At 38.9% G+C, this 16,571-nt stretch overlaps 1 protein-coding gene across 1 annotated transcript in view; it reads left to right on the plus strand.

Moving 5' to 3' along the window:
• The first annotated feature begins 2,846 nt into the window (after positions 1–2,846).
• ZNF804B (zinc finger protein 804B) overlaps positions 2,847–16,571 on the plus strand; it is a 486,583-nt gene continuing 472,858 nt past the window's right edge. Inside the window, exon 1 of the mRNA XM_021689660.1 lies at positions 2,847–2,954. Coding sequence (XP_021545335.1) covers positions 2,847–2,954 — 108 coding nt within the window. The remainder of the gene's footprint in view (positions 2,955–16,571) is intronic.

Below are 16,571 nucleotides of genomic sequence, written 5' to 3' on the forward strand. Positions count from 1 at the left end.
TTGTATATTTTAAAAACTATTTTTAAAATTGGCTGAGAATAACAAATGTGTCAGTTTTTGCCTTGATATTTTAAGACGGATGACAAAGAATTAGAAAGCAAAGGATACCATAACTGACTTAAAATATGGCAAATTAACAGAAGAACTGGTATCATTTTAAAGAAGAAAGGCCACAAAACTAAATTATTTTAAAGAAATTTAGAAAAATTACTACAGTCTTTGAAACATTACCATAAAGAAGGATTACTTTGTTTCCTATGGGGAAACTCAAATGCACATAGGATAATAGTCAAATGAACAAGAATGTCATACTTTGAATAAATGTAATACTTTGAATAAGAAAATAATGCAATAGGATCATATATGTGAATTGTATACTTTTTGATTACTTGTCAGTTGTTTCATTTTAGAAGAATATACCTTATTCTTAATAATTAGGCATTATTAGGAATTACATTTGCCTAATGAAGAAGGGATAGTATCCTTGGAGCTGTTAGTCACAGCATGTGACATATTGATTTTTCTAGTCCATTTGAGGGTGCTTACACTTAGGTCCTCAATGCTTACTTACATTTATGAAGAGTGAAATAGTCTAGACTGAGCTTCACTATCTTCTTTTAAAAATTCTATTTCATTCATTTTTTTGGCAAAGTTTTTTTCTGATTTTGAAATTTCAGGGCTTGCAAAAAGACCTTGTTTTCTTTGTATAGAATGTATCTAATGTCTGTACATGGGTAATACTTACTCTCAGCTTAAGGAAACATTTTGCAGTTCTAAGTTCAATAAACATGACATTGTTAACCATGTCAGTCTTAACAGAAAGGAAAACATGGACATGTTGTATCTATTGTCACTGCTCTATAATTTTTTATTTCAGAAGTTCTTACCAACAAAATAAACAATCCTACAAGATTTACATCGCACCATGTCAGTTTCAGTAATTTTCAATTCAAAGTTTGCAAGGAATTGGCATTTTGCCTTATAGAAACACTTCTAAAAAGACTATCTGAAACCTTTAGAGTGAGAAATACATCTATGTGTTTAATAAAATATTAAGGATATAAACTATTGGAATCATGGAAACAAAAAGTCAGGTCTTTATTGGGTAGTTACAAAAATTATATTAATCGGATTTTTTTTTTCGTAAGAGTTTTATGAGTTGCCTGAATAGGAAAAACTGAATTATCTGTTTTCTTTGACCTGTTTCTGTCATTTGTGAAAGGTCCTCAGGGTCAACCAGGATGCCAGTGGAGCCTTGTGGGAGACAGAAGAGGAAAAAACTGGGGAGGCGACAGGGAGCACTAGCTTTAACCTTGCATTAAGTCCAGTGGTAAGGCAAGAGGGGAAGGAGGCCACCCTTCCTCTTCTTCCCAGCACAGCACTGGGACCAGAGGGACCGCAGAAACCTGCTTCAGTCAGCGCAGCGCACACTGTCTCCTGACTCCGGAAAGGCTTCCTTCTCTTTTCAGAAGACATTTCTGCACAGGTCATTTATTCTCAGTGCAGCTCGCTCCCTGGTGGATTTATTTACAGTAAATGATCTAACGTCGGTTAAGAAGCACCGTTGAGGGGTGATTGTTGAGGGTCGTGGAGACACAGACGTCCTATACAAACCCCAAATATCTGCCTCTTTAAAGGCACCGAAAGACTTGGAAGTGACCGTTTCTAATTCTGGAGACACACACACACACACACACGTATGCATGTTTCGTTTCGATTCCTTGTGTAAGTTTTCGATCTAAAACTTCTTTCCTCCTGCATCCATTACCTATCATTGCGCATCTAACCCGTCTGCCTTATTTGGGGCTGCACAGCTCGTCGGTACAGCCGGCTGGGGAGCTGTTGCTTCTGCGAACGCCGCCCGCAGCCGGAGCGCTGAAAAATGCTGAAGGCGAGCAGGCAGCGAAAGAGTGCAGAAAACGCTCTCCTCCTGCTCGTCTCCTCCACCGCCGCCCTCCCCAGTCGCCCCGGGCCCCCGCCCCTAAACCCGGCGCCAAGTTGGCCCGGAGACGGGGCAGAGGGACCAGGGGGCCGGGGCGGCGGATGGCAGGATGCCGGCGCGGTGCGTCCCGCAGCCGCCAGAGCCTCCGGCCGCCGCCGCCGCAGCTGTCACCTCCTCGCCCGGCCGCCCGGCGCGCCCCTCGCCTCCAGCCGACGGCTCGGAGCGGGGGCGCTAGCCGCTCCCGCTCACAGGTCGCCGCGTCCCCAACTCCCGGTCCTCACCCCAGCCCGCGCGCTACCTCCTGCGCCCCCACCCCCGCCACTGCAGCGGGGGCAGCGGTGTGGCGCTCCCCAGGACCGCCCGCCACTCTCCGGGGCACACCGCCGCCGCTGCTGCCCGGCGCCGCAGCCCACAGCCCGCGGCCCAGCCCGCGGACGCCCCCGGCCAGGCGACCGGGACCCGCGCCTGAGCATCCCGGGGCGTGCGCTGGGTGCGAAAGGGGGGGGGGGGGGCGGGAGGAAAGGGGGCGGAGGAGTTCCTGATTCCCCGGCGGACCCAGGAAGTTGTCCTTAAAAAAAAAAAAAAAAAAAATTATATCGCCGGCCCGCGGTTGAGCAGCCCCCTCGTCAGAGCAGCATGTGGACTGGCTCGCCGGGTCCCCTAAGTGCTGTGTGGCTGCCGCCGCCGCCGCCGCCGCCGCCGCCGTCAGAGCTGCCGCTGCCGGCCGCAGGAGCCCCGCGCGGGGCGAGGAGCGGGGTCGCGCGGCCGCCGCGTCCCCTGCTTGCTGCTGGCCGCTTCTTCTCGGGAGGTGGCAGTCACTGCTGCTGCTGAGAAACCAGCCCGCATTTCCACGGCTGATCGTCTGGTGAGGAGTTGAGACTCTGCGCCTCCTGCTTGGACCCACATGGCTTGTTACCTGGTCATCAGTTCGAGACATCTCAGCAATGGGCACTACCGGGGCATTAAAGGAGTCTTCAGAGGGCCCCTCTGCAAGAACGGATCTCCCTCTCCGGTAACCTGCGCGCACGCACACACACGCACACACACACACACACACACACACACACACACGCGCGCGCGCGCGCGCGCGCGTCCAAAAGCAAGATAAAAAGAGATATTGTCCTGGTACAATGAGTGGGTGGTGGTGGAGATCTACCTTACCCATGAGTATATTGTGTCTGTTTTTACATTTTATTGACAGGCTGTTACACACTGAGGGGTGTGTGTTTACATGTGTATGTTCAACGCAGTCATTAGCATCTGTAGTGCTGTGGGTGCAAATATTTACCGAATGCAGTTAACTGCAGGGCTGTGAGGGTAGCTTCTGTGTGCTATGTCAAGTTACGAATCTGCTGATTTGGGCAGTGTAGAAAGTTTGAGTGGCACTTTATAACCATGCTTTGTGAAGTCATCAGTTGGGATGAGTTAAATAATGCTGCTGTTACTTTATAAGAAAAAAAACTTCTTAAAGATTTTGCATCGAGGTACTGACGGACGGAAAGGTGTGGGATGCCAGCACTTGATTAAATCTCATGCTTAACTGTGTAGGTTCTTTAAGGAACACGGAAGAGTCCTTTGTGGAAATATGAAGTGGATAGCTTGTGGTATTTGGTACAAATGTATTTACATGCAATTGGAGTGATCACTCAACTTAGTGCACTATTCAATTTAGTTTACTATTTGATTTATTCAAGTATTTTTTTTTGTAAAATAATTTTGACCAGACTCTAGGACTTTGATATATTATTAATTTATTAATTGGCACATGCTATAGACTAATGTTTTACGGATTCAAATGTATTTCAAAAAAATGTCATGACATATTAGGAAAAAAGTTTTGGATTATTAACAAGTTTTCTGGTTTAATTGAAAAACCAGTATTTTAAGTCCGGATGATATAAAGAAGGAAAACTTAAGTTGCCTGATTTTTATTTATTTATTTTTTGCACTTTTCATCATGGTTTAATGCTTCATTAGCCTGAATTATTCAAAAGTGCAATATATCTTTAAAACTTTTGATTAAGTGTTATATGTGATTTGCATGAGAAATTTAAAATCAGAAAGTCCAAGTACCCAGAGATATCACTAGGACTCCTAATTTGACAAACTAGTGCCTCACATATTTTTATGCACTGTGAATGTGGGTCGTGGCAATCCCTCCCACCCCCTCAACTGCATGGTACTGAAGCAGAAGTGTTAGAATGGAATATACTGTTTATATTGACACTTACAATTAAACTCTTAGGGTTAGAGGGGTCTTGGAGAGTTTTAGTTGAAGAAAGCCCACACTCAATCCTTCTGAGCAGCTGGTCTGAATCCTTTCTATTTTTAAAGATTCTCAGGATTGGAGTTTCTGCAGTCTCAGCAAACCACCTTAATGTTTAAGAACGCACAGTGTCAGAATCTTCCTTATAGCAAACTTAAATCTATCAAGTTTTTCTTTGAGCTCATTTCGTCTTGAAAACCTAGAATGTTCCACTTTTCTCCAAGGTATTAGTGTTCAACGCTTTGATAATCTCTGTGGCTATGTTCCAAAACCCTCTCTTTGGTTATGGAAATCTGAACTGGGTAGTGTGTTATAGCTTATATGCCTTAATAGTTCACAGGATAAAGGAAGAATTACTTCATAGTTCTTACATCGTTCAGTTCTACTTAAGTTTGTTAGAATAGGGAATTAATTTTCCAAAATCTAAAGGGCTTGTAGAGGAAATTTCTGTCACATGGTCAGAAGGGGTCCTTCCTTCTCCACTGTGGTCACTCATCTCCCAGAAGCCTGATGGATGCCCCAGGGACGGACACGTGAATGTGGTTATGACAAGACAGCCCAAAACCAACATGTCTCTGCTGGCTGGCCAGGTGCTCACACCCCCAGGACACTATTCCTATTCACTGCTGGGCTCATTTTTATAAAATACTAATTCATTTTCTTTTATCTAGCTGCTACACTTTGACTCATGGGATTGTTCTCTCCAGTATTTTCACATTTGATTATACTTAATTATACTTAAATTACATTTTCATCATTCAAAAAATAGCCAAGTTAGTCTGTACACGGACATCTGATTTATTTTGTCTTCGTTTACATTTTACTATGGAATTTGAATGACTTTTTCAAGGTTTCAGTAGTTTCTCATATGAGCTAGGCAGTGTGTGAAAAATTGATGTTCATTCATTCTCTGTCACAGGCAGGTTTTTGAGACAAGTCATTGCCTTCACATTATATGACACTCAGTCTTTCTTCCTAAATTAAAATAGGTCACTACCTTCTGGGCCCTAGACCCTTGAGCATTTAAGTAAGTCTCCTAGTATAGATGAGTGTATGTTTGCCTTCTTTATTAATGAGTTATGAAGCACGAAGCTAAAAACTGGGGTTATGCCTCATTTCTTTTTTTATATTGAGCAATACACACCCCCCAATTACTTTCAGGTTGACAGACATTTATTGATTTTTTTCATCAACATAAATATTAAACTCACAGATCCATAAGATAGGGTCATTTATTTTTTCTTAAAACACATATCTACTCTGACAATACCTTTTTATTATTTTTTTTTTCAAAATTTGTGCCCAGAATGTCTCAAACTAAACTCTACATCATTGATTTGGATTATTTCCACTCACTGAGACTCAGTTTATCTGGGACTCTGGACTGGGATACAGTCATTAGTTGATTTAACTCACTCTTACTAAGGTCTGCAATACTTCAACTTTGGTTCTCACTCTTTTAATCCAAGTGTCCTTTCTATTTTAATCCATACTTTCCTTTTTAATAGAGCTGTTTAAAAGTAGCACATAACACAATTATCAAATGAGACTATTTTGTAACTTTGTTACAGAAAGGAGAAAAGCCACAATTAATTTTTGATGTAAGGAGAGTTTCTTCTGACAGATCAGAAGAAATTATCCTTACTATCAGAAGAAATTATCCTTACATTATATATATAATATATGCATATATAGAGAATATATATATATAGTCTTCTGATATCAATCTAGATAATATGAATTTAGCATTTCAATGTCTTCTGGATGTAATTCTGCACTTATATATTTAAAGTAGTTATATACATTTGTCTTGTTCAAATCACATGCCTGTAGAATCTAGACACGTGATATTAAACTGACAGCACAAGGGAAATGATTATATTTATATACATTTTTATTTCAAAGGATTTCATTTAGAAAACATTGAATCTTTGCATGGAGTTCTTATAATAGATACTTAGTGGGATACTTGAGAAATAAATAAAGCATTTTACCCCCAAACAATTTTTGCAGATCAGCAAACTGGAAATCCTGGAGTGAAATTCAGCTCATATCTTCAAAGTGAACACATGCAAATGTCTTGTCTGTTGCATCTCTTTTCTTTTGGAGACTTGATATGAAAAAAAAATAGCATACTGCTCTTCATCCTAATTAGAATGTGAATAATTGATGAGATAGTTTATGTTACTTTAAATCCAGGGATAGGTTAAAGAAAAGAAAAGAAAAATGACAGAGTTTGTACACCATTGAGTATTACATAGTACTAACTTTAGAAAGTAAATTTGCACCCTCTCACATTTTAGGATATTTATCCCCCACCCTATCACAACTCTGAAATAAAATGACTGAATGATGACTTTAAAAATCCATATGATATACACGTACACATGTATCCATATTTGTCAATACCCACACATGGGCATACAGATACAATGTTATCAGCGCTCAAACCTAAGAAGTCACCTGTGTGTTACATTGTGAAGTCTTTTACCATCAAATATGCTAACCGTAAAACTTTGAATGACTTTTTCAAGGTTTCAGTAGTTTCTCATATGAGCTAGGCAGTGTGTGAAAAATTGTTATTGTAATTGAAGTATTCATAAGAAAACAGTCTATAAGTGAATTCATTTTTTTTGTGTGTGTGGACTTCTAAGTTCTTCTATCACCATGTTTGAGTTCAATAAAACAAATAATATCCTCTACATAGTGCCAAAAATATGTTTGAATTTATTCATAGTTATTTTTTGTAATAACAAATATTGCCTCAAATTTAGATTCGAGTATGGTTTGTTACTTAATTTGTGTGTGGTTAATAGTATGACTATCATCCAGGTTACCAACTGATGAAATATTAATAATAATCAGAGTTGTGTATTTTATCCGTGATGCACATTTAGCTTATTACCACTCTTTTGAAGCTTACATAGAGCGGTACTTCTTAAGAAGTGCTTATTCCTGAAAGTACCATAGTTATATGTCTACAATTATCTGTTTCTGGAGATGCCTATTGTCTTCCCCTAAAACTTTGGATATGAAGGAAATTTGGGGGATTTTCATCTGAGCAATAGATCAGGGTCCCTGGATTTTGTTGTTGCTTGTATTTTGTTCTGGTTAGTGATCTCATTATAAATTATACATCTGACTAAATTGCCTAATGGAAGGAGGTGGCATACAAAGAAACCAGCATTTTAAATGGACTAAAAAATCATATAAAGTTCTCTTTTAAAAATTGAAAATGCATATGTATAAATGAAAGAAGTTCTAGAAACAAATTACCTTGAAGGTACATCTCTTGAGAGAACTCCTTACGTGAAGCAATGAGTGCAGACCCAACCTTGTTGTTTCTTCTAATGCCTATACTCTTCTGTTGTGTGTTTTCATTATGTTTACTAAGTAAATGTTAAACACATCTAAAAATGCTCTCAAACTGATGCACTTTTCATGTGCCAAATATAATTATGAAGATGTAGTCTCCCATAGAGAAGTCACCTATGTCCTCTTTTGGAATTCATGAGTAGGCTAATACTGACTTTCATACTGAAACGTGTAGATATTTACAATAAAGACGATTCAGGTATGATTCTTATAATACATGTTTTCTTTGTTATGACAAATATTGTATTAAACAAACTCCTTTCTTCTCACTGCCTTTTCAACCTTTTCATTCTTTTCATAAGGATGCCACTCAGGCTTTTGTACTGGCCACCTTTGACAATGATTCATGGAATCATTGAAAGTAGTCATTTTGTTCGTTTGTATGTCTAACATTTGGATGTCTTCTTTGGAAAAATGAAAAAAAAAAGAATCAAATGATTATTTAAGTGGTATAGTTTGTGACTTTTATTAGATTATACTACATTTGTTTCATGATTAAATTTTGATAGATCAAATCCTCTGATTTGTTTCTTTTAGACATACAGTTAAGACAACCTCTATCTTAAATTTCTCCTCCATAATTTGGAAACAAAATTAAAATAAAACATATTGGCATCATGTAGATTAAATGAGGATGGTATTTAACATATAACTTGATCATTTGTAGGTGAAAGAGTAGCTAGGAGATCTTTGTTGTATAATGTATATGCACTATGATACATATTTTTCATGTGATAAGTATTAACAGAGCTTGAAATATCAGTACGTTTTAGGCTGTATTGGGAGCAAGGAGCAGGAATAGTAATATATATTTCAAATAACTCTATGAAGTGCATTTCAGTGTGAATTTGGTTTGTTCAAAATACACATTGTCAGAATAATTCTTTAGTATATACGTACATATTTTGTAGAAAGTAATTTGAATCAAAATTGAAGTAAAAATGCTACTTTGCTGGAAAATATCTTGGTTTTAACAAGTACCGCTTTTCAGGTAATCCTTATAAAAGGACAGGTGACAGCCTTTGGTAGATAGGTTTTGTGAGTCAGGTTTACTTAGTGGATAAGGTGTGGAGAGAGAAATTAAATATTTGATGTATTTTCATGACAAAGTGTAGTTATGATGATGATAGGAATAGACCAATCACCAAGTTCCACAGAATCCCTTGCATTGGAAGTGCTTACTGAACTTGAGAAGAACTTTCCAGAATTTCTGGAAAGATGAGTCATATTATACCTTAGACAATATTCTCACTTGTAACTAAGACCTTGCTGGCTTACTGAAGACAAAAAATGCAAAAGAGTGTTACATAGCATATGAAATGAAAAAGGGCTCTTAGAAATATTTACTCATGTATGAGGTTACGTTTCCGGTGATAGCATGCATTGAACTAGTCCCTTCTTTCATTCAAACTTGATACCTAAAATCTCAACATGTACTTCTGAAAAACTGATAGTATCCTTTTCCTCACAGATAAAGAGAACTATTAGAGTTAGCTATTTCTTTCTTTCTTTACTTCCTTGGCTGGTAGGAAACTCAGAGACAAATCTGTGGCTTAACAAAGCTGTGGGGAATCAATGTTGGCATCCAAAACAGCATGCTATCCCCACCCCTGCTCATCTCTTATTCCCAGTTCAGCTTGTATCTTAATTTCATTTTCCATGGCTCTCATTCTTTTAAATTTATATTTTATTGTTTCAATGTATAAAGTTTCAGATGACTTAGTTCTGTTGTGAACTTGCAAGTCAGGCTATAAATAAATAATAAAATATAGACTATCTAAATATAAGGATGCCACTCAGGCTTTTGTACTGGCCACCTTTGACAATGATTCATAGAATCATTGAAAGTAGTCATTTTGTTCGTTTATAGCAAGTATAATTAGGGCTGCCAATTTTTTGCTTTGACAATTGGCAAATCTCTTTTGGCAAATTTTACTTCACTTTAGTGTGGGTGTGGGAAGCAGGATATAGTTTATTTTGAAATGGATACTGCCAGTTTGTTTTTTTTTTCTAAACAATCTTTTCCCTCCCCGTTATTCCTCTTGCCATTGATCCTTATTCCTTTCGTTAACATGATGATTAGGTTTTTTTCGGTATGTTTTTTGGCTTATGTGTAAATGTTGGCATGTATGTCTAACTCCAGAGGTACAGACCCCCTGCAAATGGTGAGAACCACCCCATTCTGTCTGCTTCCCAACCGAAGTGTACAAGTTCCTTCTCAGTTCACCGTCCACATTTAACGTTCATCTCTAGCTCAGAATTTAGAGCTTCCCCCATATCTCCATTCAGAACCTACCTACCAGTGTTCTTCCCCTGCCCACCTTCCCACAGCTATTACTCAGCACTTCACTTGTCCCATCAACCTCCTGAGCAACAAATCCAGTCAGTGCCTCCCCACACACACATATGTCCTTTCCAGATCTCTCTCCATTTTGCAACGAATAATTATATTCCCTAACATTTTTCTTGGCAAGCAAAGGCTAGATGCGTTTCCTCTTTGTGAATGAAATAAATATCATATTCTAACCAGAAAATAACCCCTGGACCCCTCCTTTTTTTTTTTTTTTTTTGAATGAGGAAGGAAGGGATGGAGGCTCTCCTTAAGTCTGTCCCTTCCTATTAATTTGCTTCATCTAAACATGAAGTCAAGAGATGCCCTGGTGGCCATATTAATTACATTCACATTATCTTTAAAATGTTCAGAGTCCCTGGATGGTATCTAAGAGTCTTCATGATCCAGCCCCTATCTACGTCTTTTGTTTTAACTCTGTTTTTCCACCTGATCCTATGCTGTAGCCAGACCAAACGACTCAGAGTTCTTGACTATGATGGGTGTTTCCAGACCTTTATTCCATTGTACATGCTGTTCCCTCTGGCACAAATCCTCTTTTGGCCTTCATTGTTTGCATCATGTTTTATATATTCTTTCTGACCTAACTGAAGAGTTGGGTCCTCATGTGAGTTGACCGTGAGTTCTCTATCATGAGTCAGACACTTCTCTTGTAGGCTGCCATCACATCCATTGCTTACCTTGATTATTACTGAACTGGAGTTTCTTCTTGGTCTCCATGTCAGTCATGGGATGTGAGATCCTTGAGGTCATATCTGCTGTTATCCTTATATCCCCAGAGCTGAGCACAGCTTGTGGTTCATTATTGATTTCAATAGGGAAGAAAAAGATTTTGGTAGAAATTTAATTGGCATAAATATGTTCCCTTTGGTCCCGCTGGTACCTCCATGAAGAAAACTTTTCCTTAGAGACTGTTTCCCCAAGTTAGTTCACCAGGATCTTTGAGAATGCACACTGTTCTACTGATGGATTAAGTGGTCACTGTTTTCATCGTAATGCTTCTTGCTTTAATATCTATCAGGGTCATTTGGTCAATTGCTTCAAGTATAATTTAATACTTCCTATTAACCCAAATTGCAGAGTGCTTTATTCCATGTAACCATTTCAGAACATTTTTGTTAAAGGCCACAAGGGACTGAAGATTGGCTATGTATGAGTAGATGAGTTAGTTAAGCCACATTTTTCATTGGCACATATTTAATAGCTTCTGAGAAATGAATTACAAGTTAGGAACTTGATTATTCCCTTCCTATTTAGGAGTGTATAATAAGGAGAAAAAAAACAGTGGCTCTTACACCTTTTCTTTCTTTCTCTGTCTCTCACTCTTCCTTCCTTTCTCCTTCCTTCCTTCCTTCCTCCCTCCGTCCCACCCTCCCTCCCTCCCTCCCTCCCTCCCTTCCTTCTTGCCTGCCTGCCTTCCTGACTCCTCTGCCTTCCCCTCCTCCTCCTTCTCCTCTCTCCTTCTCTCTCTGTCATTTTTTCTTTCTTTGAAAGAGAGACAATAATTCCCTGATCAGTTGTCACCATAGCTCTTGAGAAAGCACCATCCTGGAGCAACTGTGGGTGGTTTTTGCATAATTGCCAATACTTTCCCATTGCTTGAACCTATTAGTCACACACATTCCAACAACATTTTGTTAGCATTTGTTCTTTCTTGGATCAGTCGAGATGTGGCCACTGTCAATAAGAGAAGCTTGGACTTCTTCTAAACAAGGAATTTTAGCTAAAATAGCCAGCCCTCTAAGGTGGACATACAGAGAGATAGTAATACTATCTGGGATGGGGAAATCAGGTTTATTGTATGGTCAGTTTCTTAATACAAATAGACTTTTTCAACAGTTGTTAACAGATATTTGATTTCTTTGCCTTATTCATAGGATATAAATATTGGAAGAGCCCTTAGCAATCTCATTTAGGCTCCCATTATCTATTTTTAAAATATATCACTATGATAGACAATAACAACTCCCCGAAGATGTTCATGTTATAATCCTCAGAACCTTCAAATCTGTTACGCACATGGCAAAGGGGCTTTGCAGTTGTGACTAAATTAAGGATGTTGAGAAGATTATCCTGAATTATGCAGGTGGGCCAAGTGTAACCACAAGGGCCCTTATAAGAGGGAGGCAGAAGTGTCAGAGTCAGAGAGAGAGCTTTGAAGATGCTATGCTGCCAGCTTCAAAGACAGAGGAAGTGGTCACAAGTCAAGGAATGCAGGCAACCTCTTGAAGCTCAGCAAGGCAAGTAAACGGATTCTCCCTGGAGCATCCAGAAAAGTCACAGCCCTGTTAGTATCTTGATTTTGGCCCAGTAAGACTTTTGACTTGATGGATTGAAAGATAATACATTTGTGTTCTTTGAAGCCAGTAACTTTGTGGTAATTTGTTAGAGCAGCCATAGGAAACAAATACAACCACTCTTAACATGGGTGAACATTTCCCGGGGTGGGAAGTCTCTGCTTACTAAAGTGACTGATCCTCTTGTGAGACTAATGTGATTAATGCTGAGTCTCCTTCTGCCCCTACCCAGATATCTCTACCTCCCTCTTGCTTTTACTCACTGTTCCTCATTCTGCCCTTTGGAAAAAGAGGATAGATCTACGCCCGGGAAATGACATCCCTTCAACTATTCAGAGAGAGCTGGTGGATAGATTTTCACTGTTAAATCACGTGAAGGATTGAAAAATTTGTGAGAACTAATATTCCCTGTACATCACTTGCATTCTTCTCTTATACATTAATTGCATTTTCTGCAACTCAATGTGCTTTACTTATTACACTTTTTAATGTAATACAAGTTTTGAAATATACTTGTAGTTTTTATATTCTTGAAAGATGGTAAACTCAGTAAAACATTATCGTACATTTAGAAAAATACTGTCCACCCTTTCGACTACTTCCCCCAGATATTTCCCTTTTATACTGTATCCATCATCTTTATGGAAGATGGATTTAAGAACACAAAAACCAGATCATTTCAAAGGCACATCTTAAGGCTATCTTTCTTAATTTCTTTAGTCTTTGATTTAGACATCTGCAAATTCCTAAGGGGGGAAAGCATTACTTTTAAATAAAAAATGATGGGACCAATTGAAGTAATAATTATAATTTCATGAAATCCCCAACATTTTCTATGCTAGACATAGTGGTAGCTAAATGGAAAGTTATCTTTTAACTTTTGTGTTAAGAGTAACATAATATGTAAATTGTCACAAATTATAAGCATGCAGCTTTTTAATGCCTCAGATGTAGATAGAGAACATAAGAATTCCCTGAGAGCCCCAGATATACCAAATACCACCTAAGTACCCCACCCAAAGGCAGTGAATGTCCTTACACCAGATTATAAACTGCCTTATTTTTTAAAATGATGTCAAAGTGAGTTTTAGTAAAGAATGCATATATTTGCAGCTCAGTTGCCAGCAAAGTGTTGAGTGAAGGCCCACTTTTTGGGTCGGGGTAGGTAACAAAAGAGTGTTTTAACTGCTTCATTTGTCTACTATGAATGATGGAAGCAAACTTGTTAACTATTTGAAACAAATGAACAAAAGGATCCTGATTAGGTAAGAATGAATGGATTTATGGTAATAGAACACATGGATTATATCCAGGGTGACATCTGTGAAGTATTTCATTATCTTTTCCTTAATATTACATGTTGAAATTCGAAGATCTGGCCATCGTGTAGATTTAGTAATCTCTTGCAAGTGGTTAGGAATGGCTCTGTTGAGTTTTCATTATTTGAGAGGAGATGTGAATTATGTATTTAGTGGTGAGATAACAATAAATGATTCAAGGAAAGAAACCTCTAGCTTGGACTTCTCATAAAAAATGAAATTTATGTGCAAATGATGTGTAAACTTTATTACAAAAGTTGTTATAATTTCATACACATGCACAAGGATGAAATACAAGTTTGTGTTACTAGGGAAACAGGATTATTGCCAAGAGGATTACAGATAATACCCAAACATTGCTTATTTATATTAATCAATACTAATTTAAATGGATTTAAATATATTTAAAGAACTGACCATATATTTTCAATGAAATTTAGTGCTCATCTTCCAATATCCATATGCTATATGGTATGAGTTCAAGAGTTCTGTCTGTTGTTGCTAGAAAATCTTTGGAGACAGCCATTGATGATTTGTTTATCATCATAGAAGGGAGATTTGTGAAACTGTGTTATAAAAGAAAAGTAATAAAGACTAATAAACCTTCCTTATGTGTTCCTTCCAATAGTAGATCACTTTGCTGTGAATTTTTTATTTTTTTTTAAGTCATACTCAGTTCCATACTCTGGGATCACCAGGGTGTACTCCACCCTTGAAAGTGATAGAGAAAACCAGTTCTTCCCAGGGAACAGAACAGGTGAGAATCCATAACTAGTGAGAAATCATAACTGGCATAAAGATACTTATAGAAAGTGGCCTTGGGTGGATTTATGTAGTATATAAGCATCATTTAATCTGAAGATCTTGGAATTAGACCCAGTAGGCACTGACTGGAATACAATGTGTGATCTGCTTATGCGACAAAAATTTAGGCATTTAAAGTTTTAAATTCTTCCTTAAGTCATCAGTATAAGGCTAGCCCTAGGATTCAGTTTCTGATCTTGAGTGCTGTGCTTGGTGAAATGGGGAAAGAAACTGCAGCCTCCAAATATCACCTCCCTCCCTGTTGGGAAACAACTCACTAATGTTTGACCAGTGGTTTTCAGGTTGTTGTCTTATTTTTTAAGTGCTGATGTATATGCTTTGTTCAAAGGAAATCCTAGGAGCAAGGCAAAATCGAGAGAAGCACAATTGCTTCTACTAAAGGTGGGGAGCGAGTGTTGGATGATTAAAGCCCCCTCCTTTTCCTCTGGATCTGGGCAGGGGAACTGGTGGGGTGTAAGATGAGGCAGATAAGGGCTGACAAGGTAGAATCCTGTGCACCATGTAACAAGGAAATCATCTCAGGTAAGAATGTGACTTTTTTTTTCTCTTTTTAAAATTTTTTATTGTTATGTTAATCACCATACATTACATCATTAGTTTTTGATGTAGCGCTCCATGATTCATTGTTTGTGCATAACACCCAGTGCTCCATGCAGAACGTACCCTCTTTAATACCCATCACCAGGCTAACCCATCCTCCCACCCCCCTCCCCGATAGAACCCTCAGTTTGTTTTTCAGAGTCCATCGTCTCTCATGGTTCGTCTCCCCCTCCGATTTCCCCCCCTTCATTCTTCCCTTCCTGCTAGCTTCTTCTTCTTCTTCTTTTTTTTTAACATATAATGTATTATTTGTTTCAGAGGTACAGATCTGTGATTCAACAGTCTTGCACAATTCACAGCACTTACCATAGCACATACCCTCCCCAGTGTCTATCACCCAGCCACTCCATTCCTCCCACCCCCCACCACTCCAACAACCCTCAGTTTGTTTCCTGAGATTAAGAATTCCTCATATCAGTGAGGTCATATGATACATGTCTTTCTCTGATTGACTTATTTCGCTCAGCATAACACCTTCCAGTTCCATCCACGTCGTTGCAAATGGCAAGCTCTCATTCCTTTTGATGGCTGCATAATATTCCATTGTATATATACACCACCTCTTCTTTATCCATTCATCTGTCGATGGACATCTTGGCTCTTCCCACACTTGGCTATTGTGGACATTGCTGCTATAAACATTGGGATGCATGTACCCCTTCGGATCCCTACATTTGTATCTTTGGGGTACATACCCAGTAGTGCAATTGCTGGTTCGTACGGTAGCTCTATTTTCAACTTTTTGAGGAACCTCCATACTGTTTTCCACAGTGGTTGCACCAGCTTGCATTCCCACCAACAGTGTAGGAGGGTTCCCCTTTCTCCGCATCCCCGCCAACATCTGTCGTTTCCTGACTTGTTAATTTTAGCCATTCTGACTGGTGTGAGGTGGTACCTCATTGAGGTTTTGATTTGGATTTCCCTGATGCTGAGTGATGTTGAGCACTTTTTCATGTGTCTGTTGGCCATTTGGATGTCTTCTTTGGAAAAATGTCTGTTCATGTCTTCTGCCCATTTCTTGATTGGATTATTTATTCTTTGGGTGTTGAGTTTGATACGTTCTTTATAGATTTTGGATACTAGCCCTTTATCTGATATGTCCTTTGCAAATATCTTCTCCCATTCTGTTGATTGTCTTTTGGTTTTGTGGACTGTTTCTTTTGCTGTGCAAAAGCTTTTTATCTTGATGAAGTCCCAATAGTTCATTTTTGCCCTTGCTTCCCTTGCCTTTGGCAATGTTTCTAGGAAGAAGTTGCTGTGGCTGAGGTCGAAGAGGTTGCTGCCTGTGTTCTCCTTTAGGATTTTGATGGACTCCTGTCTCACATTTAGGTCTTTCATCCATTTTGAGTTTATTTTTGTGTGTGGTGTAAGGAAATGGTCCAGTTTCATTCTTCTGCATGTGGCCGTCCAATTTTCCCAACACCATTTGTTGAAGAGACTGTCTTTTTTTCCATTGGACATTCTTTCCTGCTTTGTCAAAGATTAGTTGACCATAGAGTTGAGGGTCCATTTTTGGGTTCTCTATTCTATTCCATGATCTATGTGATCTATGTGCCAGTACCATACTGTCTTGATGATGACAGCTTTGTAATAGGGC

This window comes from Neomonachus schauinslandi, chromosome 12 (genome assembly GCF_002201575.2).
Source record: "Neomonachus schauinslandi chromosome 12, ASM220157v2, whole genome shotgun sequence".
NCBI lineage: Eukaryota > Metazoa > Chordata > Mammalia > Carnivora > Phocidae > Neomonachus > Neomonachus schauinslandi.